Source organism: Ochotona curzoniae, unplaced genomic scaffold (assembly GCF_017591425.1).
Source record: "Ochotona curzoniae isolate NIBS_2020 unplaced genomic scaffold, NIBS_Ocur_1.0 contig_2754, whole genome shotgun sequence".
NCBI lineage: Eukaryota > Metazoa > Chordata > Mammalia > Lagomorpha > Ochotonidae > Ochotona > Ochotona curzoniae.
The window spans coordinates 7,607,850-7,622,300 of NW_024465582.1; the positions used below are offsets into that span (position 1 = coordinate 7,607,850).

Here is a 14,451-nt window from a genome sequence, read left to right on the forward strand (position 1 = left end):
GCTCCTGAATGTGGTGCGCAGCCCGGTTCATCTCTAGGCCAAGCCCTACACCGTGGCTAGGGGAGGGCACCAAAGCTGGTGTTCCACTAAGGCCTCCAGAAAGCTGGGCAAGTTCCTCCTCTCCAGAGACTGCAGTGCTAACTCCCACCTGGCCCGGGTGCTTCAGCCATGCCTGAGCTGGACCAGAGCCCCTGTGGTGAGGCTGCCCTCTGGTCCTTGGCACCCCTTGGCAAGCACAAGCTGCTGCTGAGCTAATCTGAAACCACCAGGTGCAACGCAAGAGCTTTCTCAAGGAACTGCAGGAGAGACGTCCAGAAAGTGAGGAAGCAGGCCGAACCACTAACTACCCCGTGCCGTGAGCAGAGTAAAACTTGGGAGTTGGAAGCAAGCGAGCTGACACAGAAGCACCTGCTTTCGAGGATGGCTTGCTCCACGCAGGAAGTCTTCTCCTTCGAGGACAGCTCTGACGACTGCTGGCTGATGGCCGACAGGAACTTGAGGATGAGCTTCGTGCTCTCGGTTTTACCTGCTCCGCTCTCACCACTGAAAAGCAAAACACAGATGTCGGTGCTTCTGCGTGTCTACGAAGCTTGCTGTTTATGAAACTGAACTTGGTCAGCGTCATTACAATTCCTCCAGAGAACAACAGCTAGAAGGTGGAGAAAGGGAGTTAAAACACATATGCCTCTCTCAAAAAATCCTATGTAGGTCACTCCCTACCTGATCTCACACAGGCTCCTTTTCAACACAACAGGTAAACAACAGCCTTTTTTTCAAAAAACAAAAAATCTTTTTAAGAGGCATACAAAGAGAAAGAGAGAGAAATTATCCACTGGTTCACTCTTGAAGCATTTGCAACAGCCAGGGCCAGGCCAGGGTGGAAGCTGGGAGCTGGGAACTCCACCTAGTTCCCTGACAGGAATAGCTGAAACCCAACGGCTTGGGCTGTGGCTGCTGTCTCCCGGATCCACCTTAGCAGGAAGCTGGCAACAGGAGGTAGCGTCAGGAACAGAGCACAGGAGGTCAGATGAGGGACATGGGTCTGAACCTGCTTCCAGAACCACCTTTCACCACATACGGGTCCTAACAAGATGGTGCCCTGCATGGGAAGTATGGCCCAGAGATGGCGGCCTTTGCCTTGTTCACTGGTCTAGCCACCTGGCTCATAGCAGGTGCCTGGTAAATATTAAACCAATGGGCACCTTAACAGCATCTTTCTGGGAAAGTTAAAGCAGGAAAATGTGCACAGAAATGCAATCAGTTATAAATATTATTAAGGTGGTGAAGCAATAAAGCTGCAGGTGCATGACCGACAATGAATGACTTCATTCTCTCAGTAATTCCACGAGGGGAAGCAGTGGGCTGAGTGCCCACGTCAGAACCAAACACCAGCTCTGTTGGAGGCCATACGTTAGTGATGGTTAAGGAAAAGTCAACAAGGCTACTCAGAAGGAAGCCAAGGAGAGAAGGAGAAATGAGTTGTGCCTTCAGAGTCCAGCACACAGCAGGCAGGCAGAGAGCAAGGGGGGAGGCTGCTGGCACAGACGCAGCCAGGTCTGACGTCACCTGAACTGAGCCCCAGCAACAGAGAAAGAGAGGCTAAGGTTGAGCCTGGTAGCTCAGAGGCAAGGGTATGAGGGTAGAAAGTGACACCGGAAGGACCTCAGCTCTGGATGGTGTAAGGAAGGGTCCTGCCGGGGCACAGGCATGTGCGGCGTTGGGCTAGAGATGGAGAGTCTGGTGGTGAGAATTGGAAGGGGAAATCAGTGTAGGTCAGGTACCATGCTCAGCCCCAAAAGAGAACAGAAACAGCAGAGGCAGACACCACCAGGAGGCAGTAAAGCCACAACTGCCGCATAACATGGGCGGCAGGTAAACAGACAGGCCATCTGAGTTCTAAAGCGAAGGCCTCCAGAGTGCCAAGGCCTGGATGTAATCAGGAAAGAGGGACTGTGCTGAAAATGTGGTGAATGATTAAGCTCATGCAATAAAAGAGAGGAAATGACTCAGAGATGACACCATCTGTGCCAAGCTGGGTGCTGTGGATCCATGGGAACTCTCCGCTGGTCCATACCCACTCCAGCCCTGCCATGACCTCTGGAAGTGCCAGGGCTGGGTCTGGGCCAGTGTCCCGACTCCAACCAGAGACTCAATGGTCTCCGGGTGACCAGGGTTATTAGGGAGGATGCGCACACACACCAGCACACATGCCTCCAATGCTAACGCCCACCTGACCAGGTGCTTCACAAATGCCTGCAGCCCCGTCAGTACTGGGGCCAGCAGCCTTGATGAACTTGACCTCCACCTGCCCAGTAGCCCCAAGCTCCCCCACAAGATTCCACTCCTCCCTTCCTTGCTCTTCTCTTCCTTGCAGTGACTAAGGCACATCACTTGCCAACCTTGTGTGTTCGCCATGAGTGATCTGTGTGTGTTTGACAAATAAATCTGACATGATGGAAAGACACACACATGTGGCTCCCTTCTCAGAGACTGGTGCTCCCGGGAACATACACGTGCTTGCCATCAGCACAGACCCACCCCACAGTCCTTCTCCCTGGTGCCCCATCATCCAACACTCCTCTTCCCGAGTCACACAGTCACAGCTTCACCTGTGAAAATGATTAGGAAGTGTCACGAGGCCTAACGGATGAGTCCAAAGCCCTTAAGGCGTGAGCTTGGATCAGGAGGTGGGATTCTGCTCTCAATATAGGTCTTTGCACTCAAGGGGACTGAAGTTCAAACCGTCCTGTTGCTGAAGGTTCCCATCTCTTCCATGGGTCATTCACTCAATAGCACCACCCTCAGTTTCCCCACGGAAAATGCCACTGAGGCGCCTCTCATCGCCTACAATTCAGTTCTCATTCTGCCTGCCTAACCCTGTCTCTTTCATCTGAGCCCTGTCCCCATCTTACTCTGAGTGCTGGCTTTCTAATCCAAGACACGAATTCCGCATGGCATTCCAACACCATTATTTCTCAAAAAATATTTCCAGAAATAGAAAAAGACCAAAGAGCTCATGAGCATGCTAGGATATAAAAGACACGCAAGAGGAAAACTCCAGTTTTGAAAAACTGAAGCACGCACCGCCAGCCGAGACCCTGAACAAATAGGAAGTTTGCACTGCACAGCACCTGTTGGACAGCTGCTGAATGCTGCTGTCCAAACACAGGCCTGGGCAGGAGCTGCAAAGATAAATGAGCCACAGGCCTTGCCTGTGCTGCGTTAGAGTGCTCTGAAATGTTCGGGGAAAGCAGACTTACAGATAGATAAGCTTATTTTGATGCGAGATGTTTTCGTAATCCCTGCACAGTCCGATGTTTTTCTCTCATCATATATATTTTCCATGAACTTTTGGAAGATGTCACGTTACCTTAACAAGCGCTGAAAACGCCATAATAAACTAAATCCTGCCTACCAGTCACACTGAGGGGGACTGGAGTGGTGGTAAAGTATGCTGGAGGTCAAATTAATCCAACAACAAAAAATCCATCAAGGGAGTTTTAAATTCATACATTGTCATGTTATGATCAAGGACATACTATTATAAATCAATAAAGGATTTCCCGGAAAATTACGAAGGGGCTACAAAGTTCCAATAGCTGGTGACATCTCAGTCATCGTGCTATCACATCACAACACAGATGTTGGTGCTGATGTGAGCAGACCGACTGGCTCTTTTTTAAAAGATCTGCTTGTTTTTATTGGAAATTCAGATATAAAGACAGCAAGGAAGATTTTCTATCTGTTGATTCACTCCCTAAGTGGCTGCAGCAGTGGAACTGAGCTGATCTGAAACCAGGAGCTCAGAGCCTCTTCTGGGTCTCCCATGCAGGTACAAGGTCCCAAGGTTTTAGGTCATCCTTGACTGTTTTCCCAGGCCACAGCAGAGAGCTGGGGGGTGGGCCTGGGAGCTGGGGGCGGGCAGGGAGCTGGGGGCGGGGCAGGGCCCCTGGGATCAGAACTGACTCCCATATGGAATCCGGCACCAGGTCCCAGCTACTGGCTCTTTAAGAGGACAGTGCACTCAGGTCCACAACACGAGACTTGTTCATGATAATAAACCGCCATGCTACTGCTTCATGTATGGACCATGCTCTACTGTTACTACTTCTCTAGTCTGTATTCCTACCTATAAGAAAAGCCTAATGTAAATCATGTTGGGTTACATCAATAGCAGCTTTAAATAGCTCACATTTATTGAGTCTGTTGAGTGTTCTGAGGCCACATGGAGTATGACCTCATAGGAACATTCCATGATGTTCGAAAAAAAAATGACTAAATCATCCAGCAAAGCGTTTTTCAGAAGTGATCCTTTCATTTAGCAATACGTGGAATGTTTCCTATGGCTCTGTGTTTTATATCAGGAACATCACAGGTTTCCATTTAAGGAAGCACAAAAAGGGAAAATAAAACGAAAGCTTAAGAGAAGCAATAACTTTGAAAATGTGAGCAAAGAAAGAAGTTGGGATTTCCCAAGCCCAGACACTGGGCGCTGCCACCAAGCGGCTGGGACCTCCACCAGTGATGTGTGCCTAAGAGTCACGCGTGGAAACCCTGACGGCTACTTTCTCATTTTTAGAGGCACTAGCGTGAGGTTTTCAAAGCTGTAAGATCTCTCAGGTCCACCAGGGGGCAGATCCTACTCAAGCAAACCCGACCCGGTGCCCGAGTTCATATACTGAAGCATCCATCTCCTAAAGCCCACAGCTCCACTCACTACTTAAAAAAAAAAAGCCACTAAAGATTGGAAGCCAGACACATTTTAATAAGAAATCTTCAAGTTTCTGATTACTGAGTTGATTCAGATAAAGACGGTTACTCTTCTCACACCAGCATCGTAAAAGGGCGCTTTCTCTTTAGGTCTCGCCCCCTCGAGGGTCCCTGAGTTTTGATACCACAGTCTTCAGTATGAAAATAACAACCCCTTCCATTTTATTACACACACACACACGCACACACACAATCTCATTTGATTTTTCACTGTCTTCTTCAGTTGCTCTGTGTAGTAAGGGACACATTAGTTATGCTCTCATTGTTTTCTACCAAAAGTAATAAACAAAAGCAACTATCAATGGCAAATATTTAGTCTCTTAGTACGGACAACAATCTGATCTTAAAATAGATCTGCATTTCCTCTGTTTCTGTCAATGTTATTAGACTATGTTGCGTGCTCAAGTCAGGAACTTGCATCCCATCTTGCGACTGTGCACAAAGCCAGGCGAAGGAGCCACAGTGATTCTGTAAGCACAATCACATCACGTTAGTAGCATGTGACTCTCAAAAACTGCTGCTACACTAAGCAAAGGATTTCTTTTTCCTAACTGCATTTCGGGCGATTCCACTTGGCTTAACAATCCCTCAAGCCAAGTTCTTTCCACAGTCAGTACATCACATTCACACGCATGTGCAAGTAATCCTTGGGGCCAACACTGTGGCAAAGCCTGTTAAGCTGCTGCCTGTGACTCTGGCATCCCATATGAATGCCACTTTGAAACCCACTTCCAGTCCAGCTTCCTGCTAACGCACCAACGAGAGCGGCAGATGAAGACCCCAGTGCTTGGGCCCTTGGTCTCCATGTGGGAAACTGGAAGGAGCTCCAGGTTCCCGGTATGGCCTAGCCAAGCTCTGGCCAATGTGGCCATTCAGGGTGTGAATCAAAGACAGAAGATCCACTCTGTGTGTCTTCTCTCTGTAACTTCTCCTTTCATATAAACAAATACATAACCTTAGACAAACAAAGCAGACTGCAAACAGCCCAACAAGGATATTGAATCAACACTTTCAGGAAGAGCCCCCGGCTGAGGCGTGCTTCCTGTGGCACTGGTAGTCTGCGGGCATGCAGGCACCAGCAGGCTCCAACGCACTGACCACGGAAGAGAGCTTGCAGTAGCACCCCACATACCACGATCCTTCAAAAGATGCTGGCCGCTTGCCTGCACCTGTCTACAACCACATCTCCCAGGGGAGTGCAAACACACCCTCCCTGTCATCCTTGGGTGGGGACTTCTCTGCTTCTCTCTTCTGATTTATTGTCATCCCTACAGGGGCAGAGTGGTTTCCAGCTCAGATGAACTGGCAGAGGCCGACCACCAAAGTCCTCTCTAGTGTGTTTATCACCATCATCTGGAATCCGCACAGAGAGACCGTGCCCACCAGCGACCTGGCCGTAGCCCTTGGCCTGGTGGGTCTGTTGATCTCACTTGGAGCTTCCAACTGCTGCAAGGCTCACCGCATGCCTCACTGAATGGCAACAGAAAAAGGGTAAGGGGGGTCTGTTGAGGTGGACTGGATGCGGTGCCTGACAGCCATGAGCCCTGGAGGATGAGCAAGCAGTGTGTGGACACGTGGAGGAGACCTGACGGGAAGCAACCTTCACACCATCTGTTCCGAATGCCACTCAAAGCCACCCCCACTGTCCCCCAGCATTACCTGATGAGGACACACTGGTTGTCATGGCGCTTCCACAGGCAGCGGTAGCACTCGTTGGCCACAGCGAAGATGTGTGGTGGGAGCTCACCCAGGTGGTGCCTGCTGTAGCGCTCCATGGTGGCACCTTCATACAGGCCAGCGATGGGCTGGTAGGGGTTCACTGAGGCGATGATGGAACCGATGTAGGTCTGTAAGCACACAGGCAGAAGAAGGGCTCGTGACCTGGGGTAGCTGGTGACACAAGGCATCGCCACTCGGGGATCCCCTCCCACACTGTGCCTGCCCTGCTGTACCCCCACGTCAGCTGCTATGCAGGTGCAGCGACGCAGGGCCTCACTCCCTGTACTCCCCACCTGCTGCCGACTCCCTGTACTTGGCCGGGGCACATCCCATCCAAACCAGAGGAGCTGCTTCAGAGTGGAGAAGGAGAGGGTGAGACAGCCCAGGCGCGCATGCCTACCGTCCAGGGGCCTGCCGTCCAGGGGCCTTCCAAACCCCAATGCCTTCCTCCTAAGATGATCTGCCTCATCCCAGCCTCCTCTCCCTCTCTTTCCTCCAGCCTCTGGGAAAGGGAAAGGGAAGAGGCTGTTGATTGGGCAGTTTCTGTTCAGCGCAGGGAGAATTCCAGGGTGGTTGGCAGCTGGGACACATGGCACTATGGATGCTCTTAGCATCAGTGAATCGGGCACCTGAACAGCCACAAAGGCCAAGTGTCTGAGATGCCCAGTTGGCCGTGGCTTCTCAAAGGTAGTCAGACTGTTTTGGAAACTGCTGGTATTCTCTGGCTAACTACAATGCCTTATGCAGTGGCAGGCAATCTGTCTTTAAACTGCTGGTTTTGCCTTTCTGAGAAAATTTCCAGGACAAAAAGGAAGTCAAATTTGCAGAGAAACCAGAGGCTTCCAAAGCCTCCACGATACTACCAAAGCTCAAAGCTTACACAGGCGCAACACCAGCTGCCGTGTGGTACCATGGGGACATGAACTGCTCATCCGTGCCTGTGCATACAAGGCTGACGCAGTTTAGTTCCCTGGTTTTCAGGCAGGGGAAACAGCTCGCTGCCACCACTGCCCGCTGGCCCTCTATGGGGCACAGGCATGGGCAGAGGGCCTGGCAGATGCCATGTGTTGAAGCTCTGACCCCATTACCTAGAATATGACTATGTGACCACAGCTGGACGCAGTGCCTTAAATGGATAACCAAGTCAAATGGAGGCCAACAGAGAGGGCCTCGATGCAATGTGATGGTGGTCCTCACAGGACAAGAAAACGCAGGCATGAAAAGCTTACAGCGACATACACACAGGGAGCAAGCAGCACCAGGCAGTCCCCAAGAAGTGAGGAAAGGAACCTGGGAAGACACCAAGCTGACCCTATGATCTTGGCTTTTCGTACTCCAGACCTTCATGAAGACAGACAGCTGACATTTTACCCCCTCTTCTACTTTGCGCCCCAGCCCTGGCAGAGAAATCCACAGGGCCCGGCCCCTCTCCTCCTCACAGGGACTCTGCAGGTCACAGCACTGAATGTCTCTCTCAAAGAAGGAGCCTGAGGTTTGGAGGGGAGGCTGACGACCACACAGCACCCGTCGAGGGCACAAACAAGATTCCCACCCACACAAGATTTTTCTAGAGGTGTCTCCTATCATGTCCATTGCTAAGGTGCGGTAATTCAACAAACAGAGAGGAGGAAAACAACCCAGCAGAACTAGACACAAGACCCAAATATCCTAAGAACATCTGCCCCATATTACAGCAATTTGTACTTCTTTATATTCGTGGTAACTGCCAGGAACATCAAGCCCAGCTTTCCTAACATACAGGAAGTCTATAATATATTTTACAGATAATTTGATTTGAACCCCTCCCCAAATAAAAGGTTAAAAACATCAGACATCACCACAGAAATCCCACTCCTAAGAACATACTAAAGGCAACTGCAGACAGAGCTCCAGTGTGTGTACACGTATGTTCAAAGCAGCCAAAGGTGGAAGGGCCCAGGCGCCCCTCATCAGCCCGATGCTCCTACAGGACGTGGCAGAGCCACATGAGGTCATCAGCCCACAAAGCCATTATGAGGCTGAAAGCATCACAGTGAGTTCAAGAATCCGGACGCAGAGACGGCTGGCTGCTAAGAACAAACCCAGGCTGCGTCAGGGAGCGACTGCCATCTGTTTGGGAAGACGAAGATCTTTTGGAACAAGATAGGTGGTGGTTGAACATTATGAATGTACCAAGCACATTAGATTGTACTCTTTATTAAAGGGGTGCTTTAAAAAAACATATATATAAATGCTTATTTGAAAGGTGGGGTGATTGAGAAATGACACACACAGGTATCTTCTATTCCATGGTTCACTCCCCAAGCGCCTGCGACAGGGCTGGGCCAGGTGAAGCCAGGAGCCTGGGAATTGTATCCAGTTCTCCCAAGTGGGTATAAAGAACTTGGGTCCTCGATCCATCATCTGTTACCTCCCAGGAACACATCAGCTTCCGGAGGCTGGATGTGAACACTCTAATACGGAATTCGAAATTCCCAAGCAGGGTCTAGACTGCTGCACTGTTCCCCTTCCCCACATGGACCAGGACATGGCCACTTCCCAGGAGAGAAGGCAGAATGATGACTGTCAAGGGCTGTGGGTTGTTTGCTGGGTAGAGTTTCCATTGGACCAGATGTAGAGAGTTCTGAAGACTGTGGTACAACAACCTGAACACCCACGATGCTGTCAAGCTGTACACTGAACAACAGCTTAGGTGGTAAAATTGAATTCTATGTGCATTTTACGTAATTAAAAAAAACTGGATTAAGAAAGTGCCAGCAGGTTATCCTGAGAATTTTGGGGCTGGACGGACTACATAAGCCTGGTTCACTAAGCGCAAAGAGAGAAGTGACAATCAACAGAGCAGGTGGATGACAGAACGTTCCTCAATCTTTACAAAAAGTTTTAGAGCACACACCTTCAAAGTCTAATGCAAACAAGAATTTCCGAGTGACAAATTATACAACATCTAGTAAGAGAGAGGACAAGAGGCATTTAGATTTTTAGGGAGAAAAAATCTCATTAAAGTGCAAATAATGAATAAATACAGGATGTTATGACTGACAACAGACCCTCCCTTACCAAAAGGAACATCCAATGACTGGGGTTATTTGCAGTCAAGACCCAACAAGCTACTATCTCTTCTTAAAAAGGGGGCGGGGAAAATATGGCAAATGTATCTCCAGCTTATAAAAAGCATCTTCTTTGGAGGGCTGGCAAGGTGGTGCAGTAGCTTAAGCCGCTGCCTGTGACGCTCCCATCCCTATGTGCACTGGCTCAAGTCCCAGCCGCTCCACCTCCAATCTAGCTCCCTGACAACATGCCTGGGAAACAGGGGAAGAAGGCCCAATGCTTGGTCCCTTTCAGCCTGGGAGACCCAGACGAAGCTCCAGGCTTCAGATCGGCTATTACAGTCACTGTGGGACTCAATCAGCGGATGCAAGAGCTCAGTCTCTTCTTCACGCCGTGCAAATCTTTCAACTAAAAATACATAGATCTTTTTTAAAAGAATCTTATTTTTAAATATTTTTAAACTTTGCATCATTAATAATAACAATAAGAAGAAAGTCCTTCTAGGACCCGCATCTAGCACTGGAGTGAAAACAGCTGTGAAAACATGAACACACATTTCATGATTTCACCTTCTCACTGAGGATCTGAGTGGCCGCTTCAAAGACTCCTAAGCCTTCAGAGGCGCCTCACCTGTCACAGGATTCTAACTAACAATTAGGTCTGCCTGTGCCCAAAGCAACTCAACTTACAGGTAATGACACAGCAGCCAACAGGGCTCCGTGCGCCTCCTGGCCTGAGCTCAGCTGCTCCTCCCCAGCTCTTGCGATGCGGGCAGGCTGAGCTCACTTCCCTCCCCTTTATCACAGAAGAAGGGACAGGGAAAGGGTGGGTAGGTGCTACCACCACAGCCACAAAGGACAGTGGGCTTGAGGTCGGGAGTTTCCCACCTGCAGGCCACCCTGGTGCTGATTCTCAGTGCCTGCCTTTCCCAACGCGCCACGTTCAGAACCCCGTCCGTCCCCAGGGTCCCCAGGGCCAGCACACTCCACCTGAGCCCAGAATCCCTTCTCTTTCCCTCCCCCTGTGCTACACTGGCCTGTTAAGAGCCTCATCTCGCTTTGGCTAGGGCTCCTCTTTCCATGATTTCTCATCTGGTCCGAGTCCCTCAACCTAACTTCCTTCAACACAAGAAAACAGCTGGAGGTCTGCTTACAGTCCTGTTCTACACAATGGGAGACCACATCCAACAGCAGTCCCCAAGATGACACCACCTAGGGATACCATGGCCATCTCAGTGCAGGTGCACCGCTGCCTCCTCACAATGATGAAGTTACCTAACGCTGTACTTTTCAGGACATTCCTCCGCCCTCCAGGACACGTGACCTGCTCACACAGGCTCCCTACCAAAGGGGACAGGAGGCTTCAGTCCACCGGAAGGTCTTTACTGAGTTAGGACTGTTGGTTTTCTCCCAGGCATGCGCCACATGGCTCCTCTGAACCTGCTCCAATAAAGATGGGAAATAAAATGGCACCCATGCGAATACTTCCCAATAGTTTCTTCAAAGAAAGTAAAGATGCTGAGTGTGCGAGGGCGGGGATCAGCTTAGCTGTGAGCTATCAGTGAAGAACAAGTGTCCTGACAAATCCCGAGAGTGGTGAGACATTTGCTGCATGCCTCTATCTGCCTCACTCTATAAAAAGGTATTATTACTGCTCTAAAAACGACCACGATGACGCCACGCAGTCTAAAGACCACGGACACATGCCACTCTCCAACGCAGGGCGGGGCCAGGTACAGATCCCCTCACACCAGATTCCAAATTCCTTCAGAACAAATAGCCTGCTTGTTTTAACGGCTGTTCAGAAATAGAAATTACATTCTATTTCGAGGCACATGCAATTTTTTCTCCTAGTCAGAAAAGTTCCACACAACTCACCAGAAAATATACTTCTTTGCCCACTTTAGTAATGTGGAACAGCTGTGACACACATTGCTTTACGATCTGGGAGAAGCTCATGGCACATCTTCAGTGCCACACCGATCAGCCTGAAGTTTCCAGAAAGGCAAGGCTAATTTTATTTCACTGAGAACATGAGATAGCCAGACACTGTGTCGTACATCTTAGGTATGTACAATTAAAAAAATTTTGTTTTAAAGACCCGTATAACCCAGCAAAGGGAACATGACAAAGTGCTCTCATATACTCGGAGTACAGTCACGAACTTGAGGAGAGCGACACTCCAACAGAGGATTTGAGTCAGAAGATACACGGTCATGAGCCCCGAAGCCACCTTCCCTGAAACACTGCTTGCTGCCTAGGTGCTCAAGATGCCGACCAGTAAGACTCAGGCTTCACTGCTGCCCCACATGATGATGACATGAAAGTGCCACACGAACCAGAATTTTTGTTACTGATAACAAAAGTTAAACTGCAAGCGCTTCATCCAATTGGATGAAAAACATGTAATCTGAAACACATGGGGGACATGGGTCACTTAAGGTCAGTGCCATGGGACTGGCACTGTGACGTGGTGGGTAGAGCAGCTGCCTGGGGTGATGACATGCCTCATGGGCACTGGTCTGTGACTCCACTTCTAATCCAGTTTCCTACGACTGGTCTGGGAAAAGCAGACAGCCCAGCATTTGGGACCCTGGCACTGTGGGGGACCCTGGCACCGTGGGGGACACCTGGGTGAAACTCACCATTATGGCCCTCAGGGTAGTGAACCAGTGGAAATTCTCTAACTCCAGCTTTCAAATAACAAAACAATCTTTCAAATGAATAAAACAGTGCCATGGCATAATTCCCCAAAGGGAGGAACTGTTATCTAGTGGGAGTTATCCAGGTTTATGTCCCACTATTTCCTTCTTTCTCAATCATCTCATCTAAATATGGCTATGACTTACTTCCTACAGAAGGCGACTTCGAGTGACAAATCCCTACATCCCACGGTCCCCTGGGCATCTTCCCTTGGATGTTTTTAGATGGCTCAAAGACAACATGACAAGGCTAACCTCCCCCAAACACCTACTTCTTCTCATAGTCACATCTTGACAAAGTAGCACAGTCTACTCAAGTGGATAATCCAATGCAGTTTGAGCCTACTTGTCCTCAAAACCCAATTCAACAGATTCTACATCCTAGAATCTTTAGTTCTCTGCATTGGTCACCCATCATTGCCCATTTAGTCAGAGGCCACCTCTCCTCCTACACCCAATTCTCTCATCCACCACCCTATGGTGAATAGTGAGTTTCCTGCAAACTCACATTTCAGCTTTTTTTCCTACAGCTTTCCTAAGCAGCTCAAGGCTGAACAAACCTGCTCATGATGACTGACACTCAGTGGCATGCAATTTCCATTCCAGTGTTTTGAATGTCCCACATTCGATAAAAGCATCACGCTGTTGCATATCTTTACACAAGCTCATCTTGCACTGGGAGACCAGATTCCCGAACAAATGCCCCAATCTCAGTGTAACTTAATGACTTGGTGGGATTTGTTCTGGAACCTCTCCTCACCTCAGTCTATGTTCTTTTTGCTCCTGGTAAGTAGTTTTATCACTCATTGTTGGGCTGAGCGGCTGCCAATGGTTACCTGCATCCGTCTTTACCGATCAATGAAATGTCATTTATTTATTCACTTTTCCAACAATGACTTAACAAGAGTAAACTGCATCCTTGGAATGCAGGGCTAAGTCAACGAGATATTTTAGGTGCATGAAGTCTGATCATGAATCCATCAAAAACTCATGTCCTTTGTCCTACTGCTCTATGTCCACTACCTTCTACATAACAGAACTGCTTGCCATGGTCCACTGAAACAGTGACAAGCATTATAAAAAATTTTGAAAGATACCAAACACTCAAGCTTGTTGCAAACAAAGCACTTTTCTGGTTCCGTTTCTGACTCAAATTCTCTCTTTACTGAAAGCCATTGGAGCCAACAGAGAGGCAGGGGAGAAAAACCATGACAACCAAGTTCCTAACTGCCACTCGCCTGCGCTGATGTGAAAGCATGAGCACTTGGGAGTTGACAAACCCACAGGCAGACGGGCGGTTACAATCATCTCTTGGCAGCAGGAGTCTTCATTTCATTTCACAAAAGGAAAAAGGGACCTTTGACATCCCACACTGCACCCAGCTGTTCCCAGGCGAGCCACATGCCAAGACCGCACTGCCCATCCGGACTTCAGGCCATCCCAATCCAGGAGATGCTTGTGCTGGCTTGGGAAAGGGAAAGAAAAAATGAATGAAGGAAAAAGTCGACTTTGGAAAGCCTCAGGTCAAGGAAATGTAACAGATCTGGATGTGCCTGTCCTCAAGCAGGGCTCTTAGAGCAGGGGGCACCCCACCCCACTGTGGGCACTGTGGGCACGGAGGACGTGCCTGCGGGACTGCAGCTCCTGGCCCCTGGAAACCGTTAGCTCCTTCCCTGGCTGGGGCCTGCTGACTTGGCCTGTTGAACACAGCCAGCTCCGAAGTTAATTCAGGAACAACAGCAAACACACAGATTGCGGCTGACCGTCACCCAACCAGAGACTATTTCTGAAGCACCTAAAAATACGCTGGCTGTGAAGGACTTTGTGTACATTTCCAAGTGTGTCTCTTTTGTCATATTTGCTTGATTCTGATCTCCTCGCTGTTTGCTCAGTAAGACTAACAAACTAAGCCTGGGACTGGGTGGCCGTGAGAGGGCTTCCTCTGGAGCCAGCCTGCATGCCACAACTTAGCTGAGTTCTAAATGAGCTGTGTTTCTCCTGTGGTCATGTGGTCTGGGGTGTCCCTGAAGGCTGGGACAGCAGGCTTTTCTGTGCAGTTGATCCAAAGCTTGACAAAAACCTACTGCGCAGCATATGTGCTTCTCTGCAATCTAGCACAGAGCTCACCCCTGGCGCAGCAGAAACCTCGGCTGCTCTCACCAGCCTGGGGCTCAGCAGCTCGGTGGAGAACCTGAGCTGCTGCGGACTCC

The 14,451-nt window shown here is 49.4% G+C and overlaps 1 protein-coding gene across 1 annotated transcript in view; it reads right to left on the reverse strand.

Moving 5' to 3' along the window:
* The window catches only part of MYO10 (myosin X), a 181,843-nt gene that overhangs the window by 86,410 nt on the left and 80,982 nt on the right, over positions 1-14,451 (reverse strand). The window contains exons 4-5 of the mRNA XM_040977322.1: positions 6,430-6,617; positions 409-543 (exon numbers count right to left, since the gene is read on the reverse strand). Of these exons, the coding sequence (XP_040833256.1) occupies positions 409-543; positions 6,430-6,617 (323 nt within the window). The remainder of the gene's footprint in view (positions 1-408; positions 544-6,429; positions 6,618-14,451) is intronic.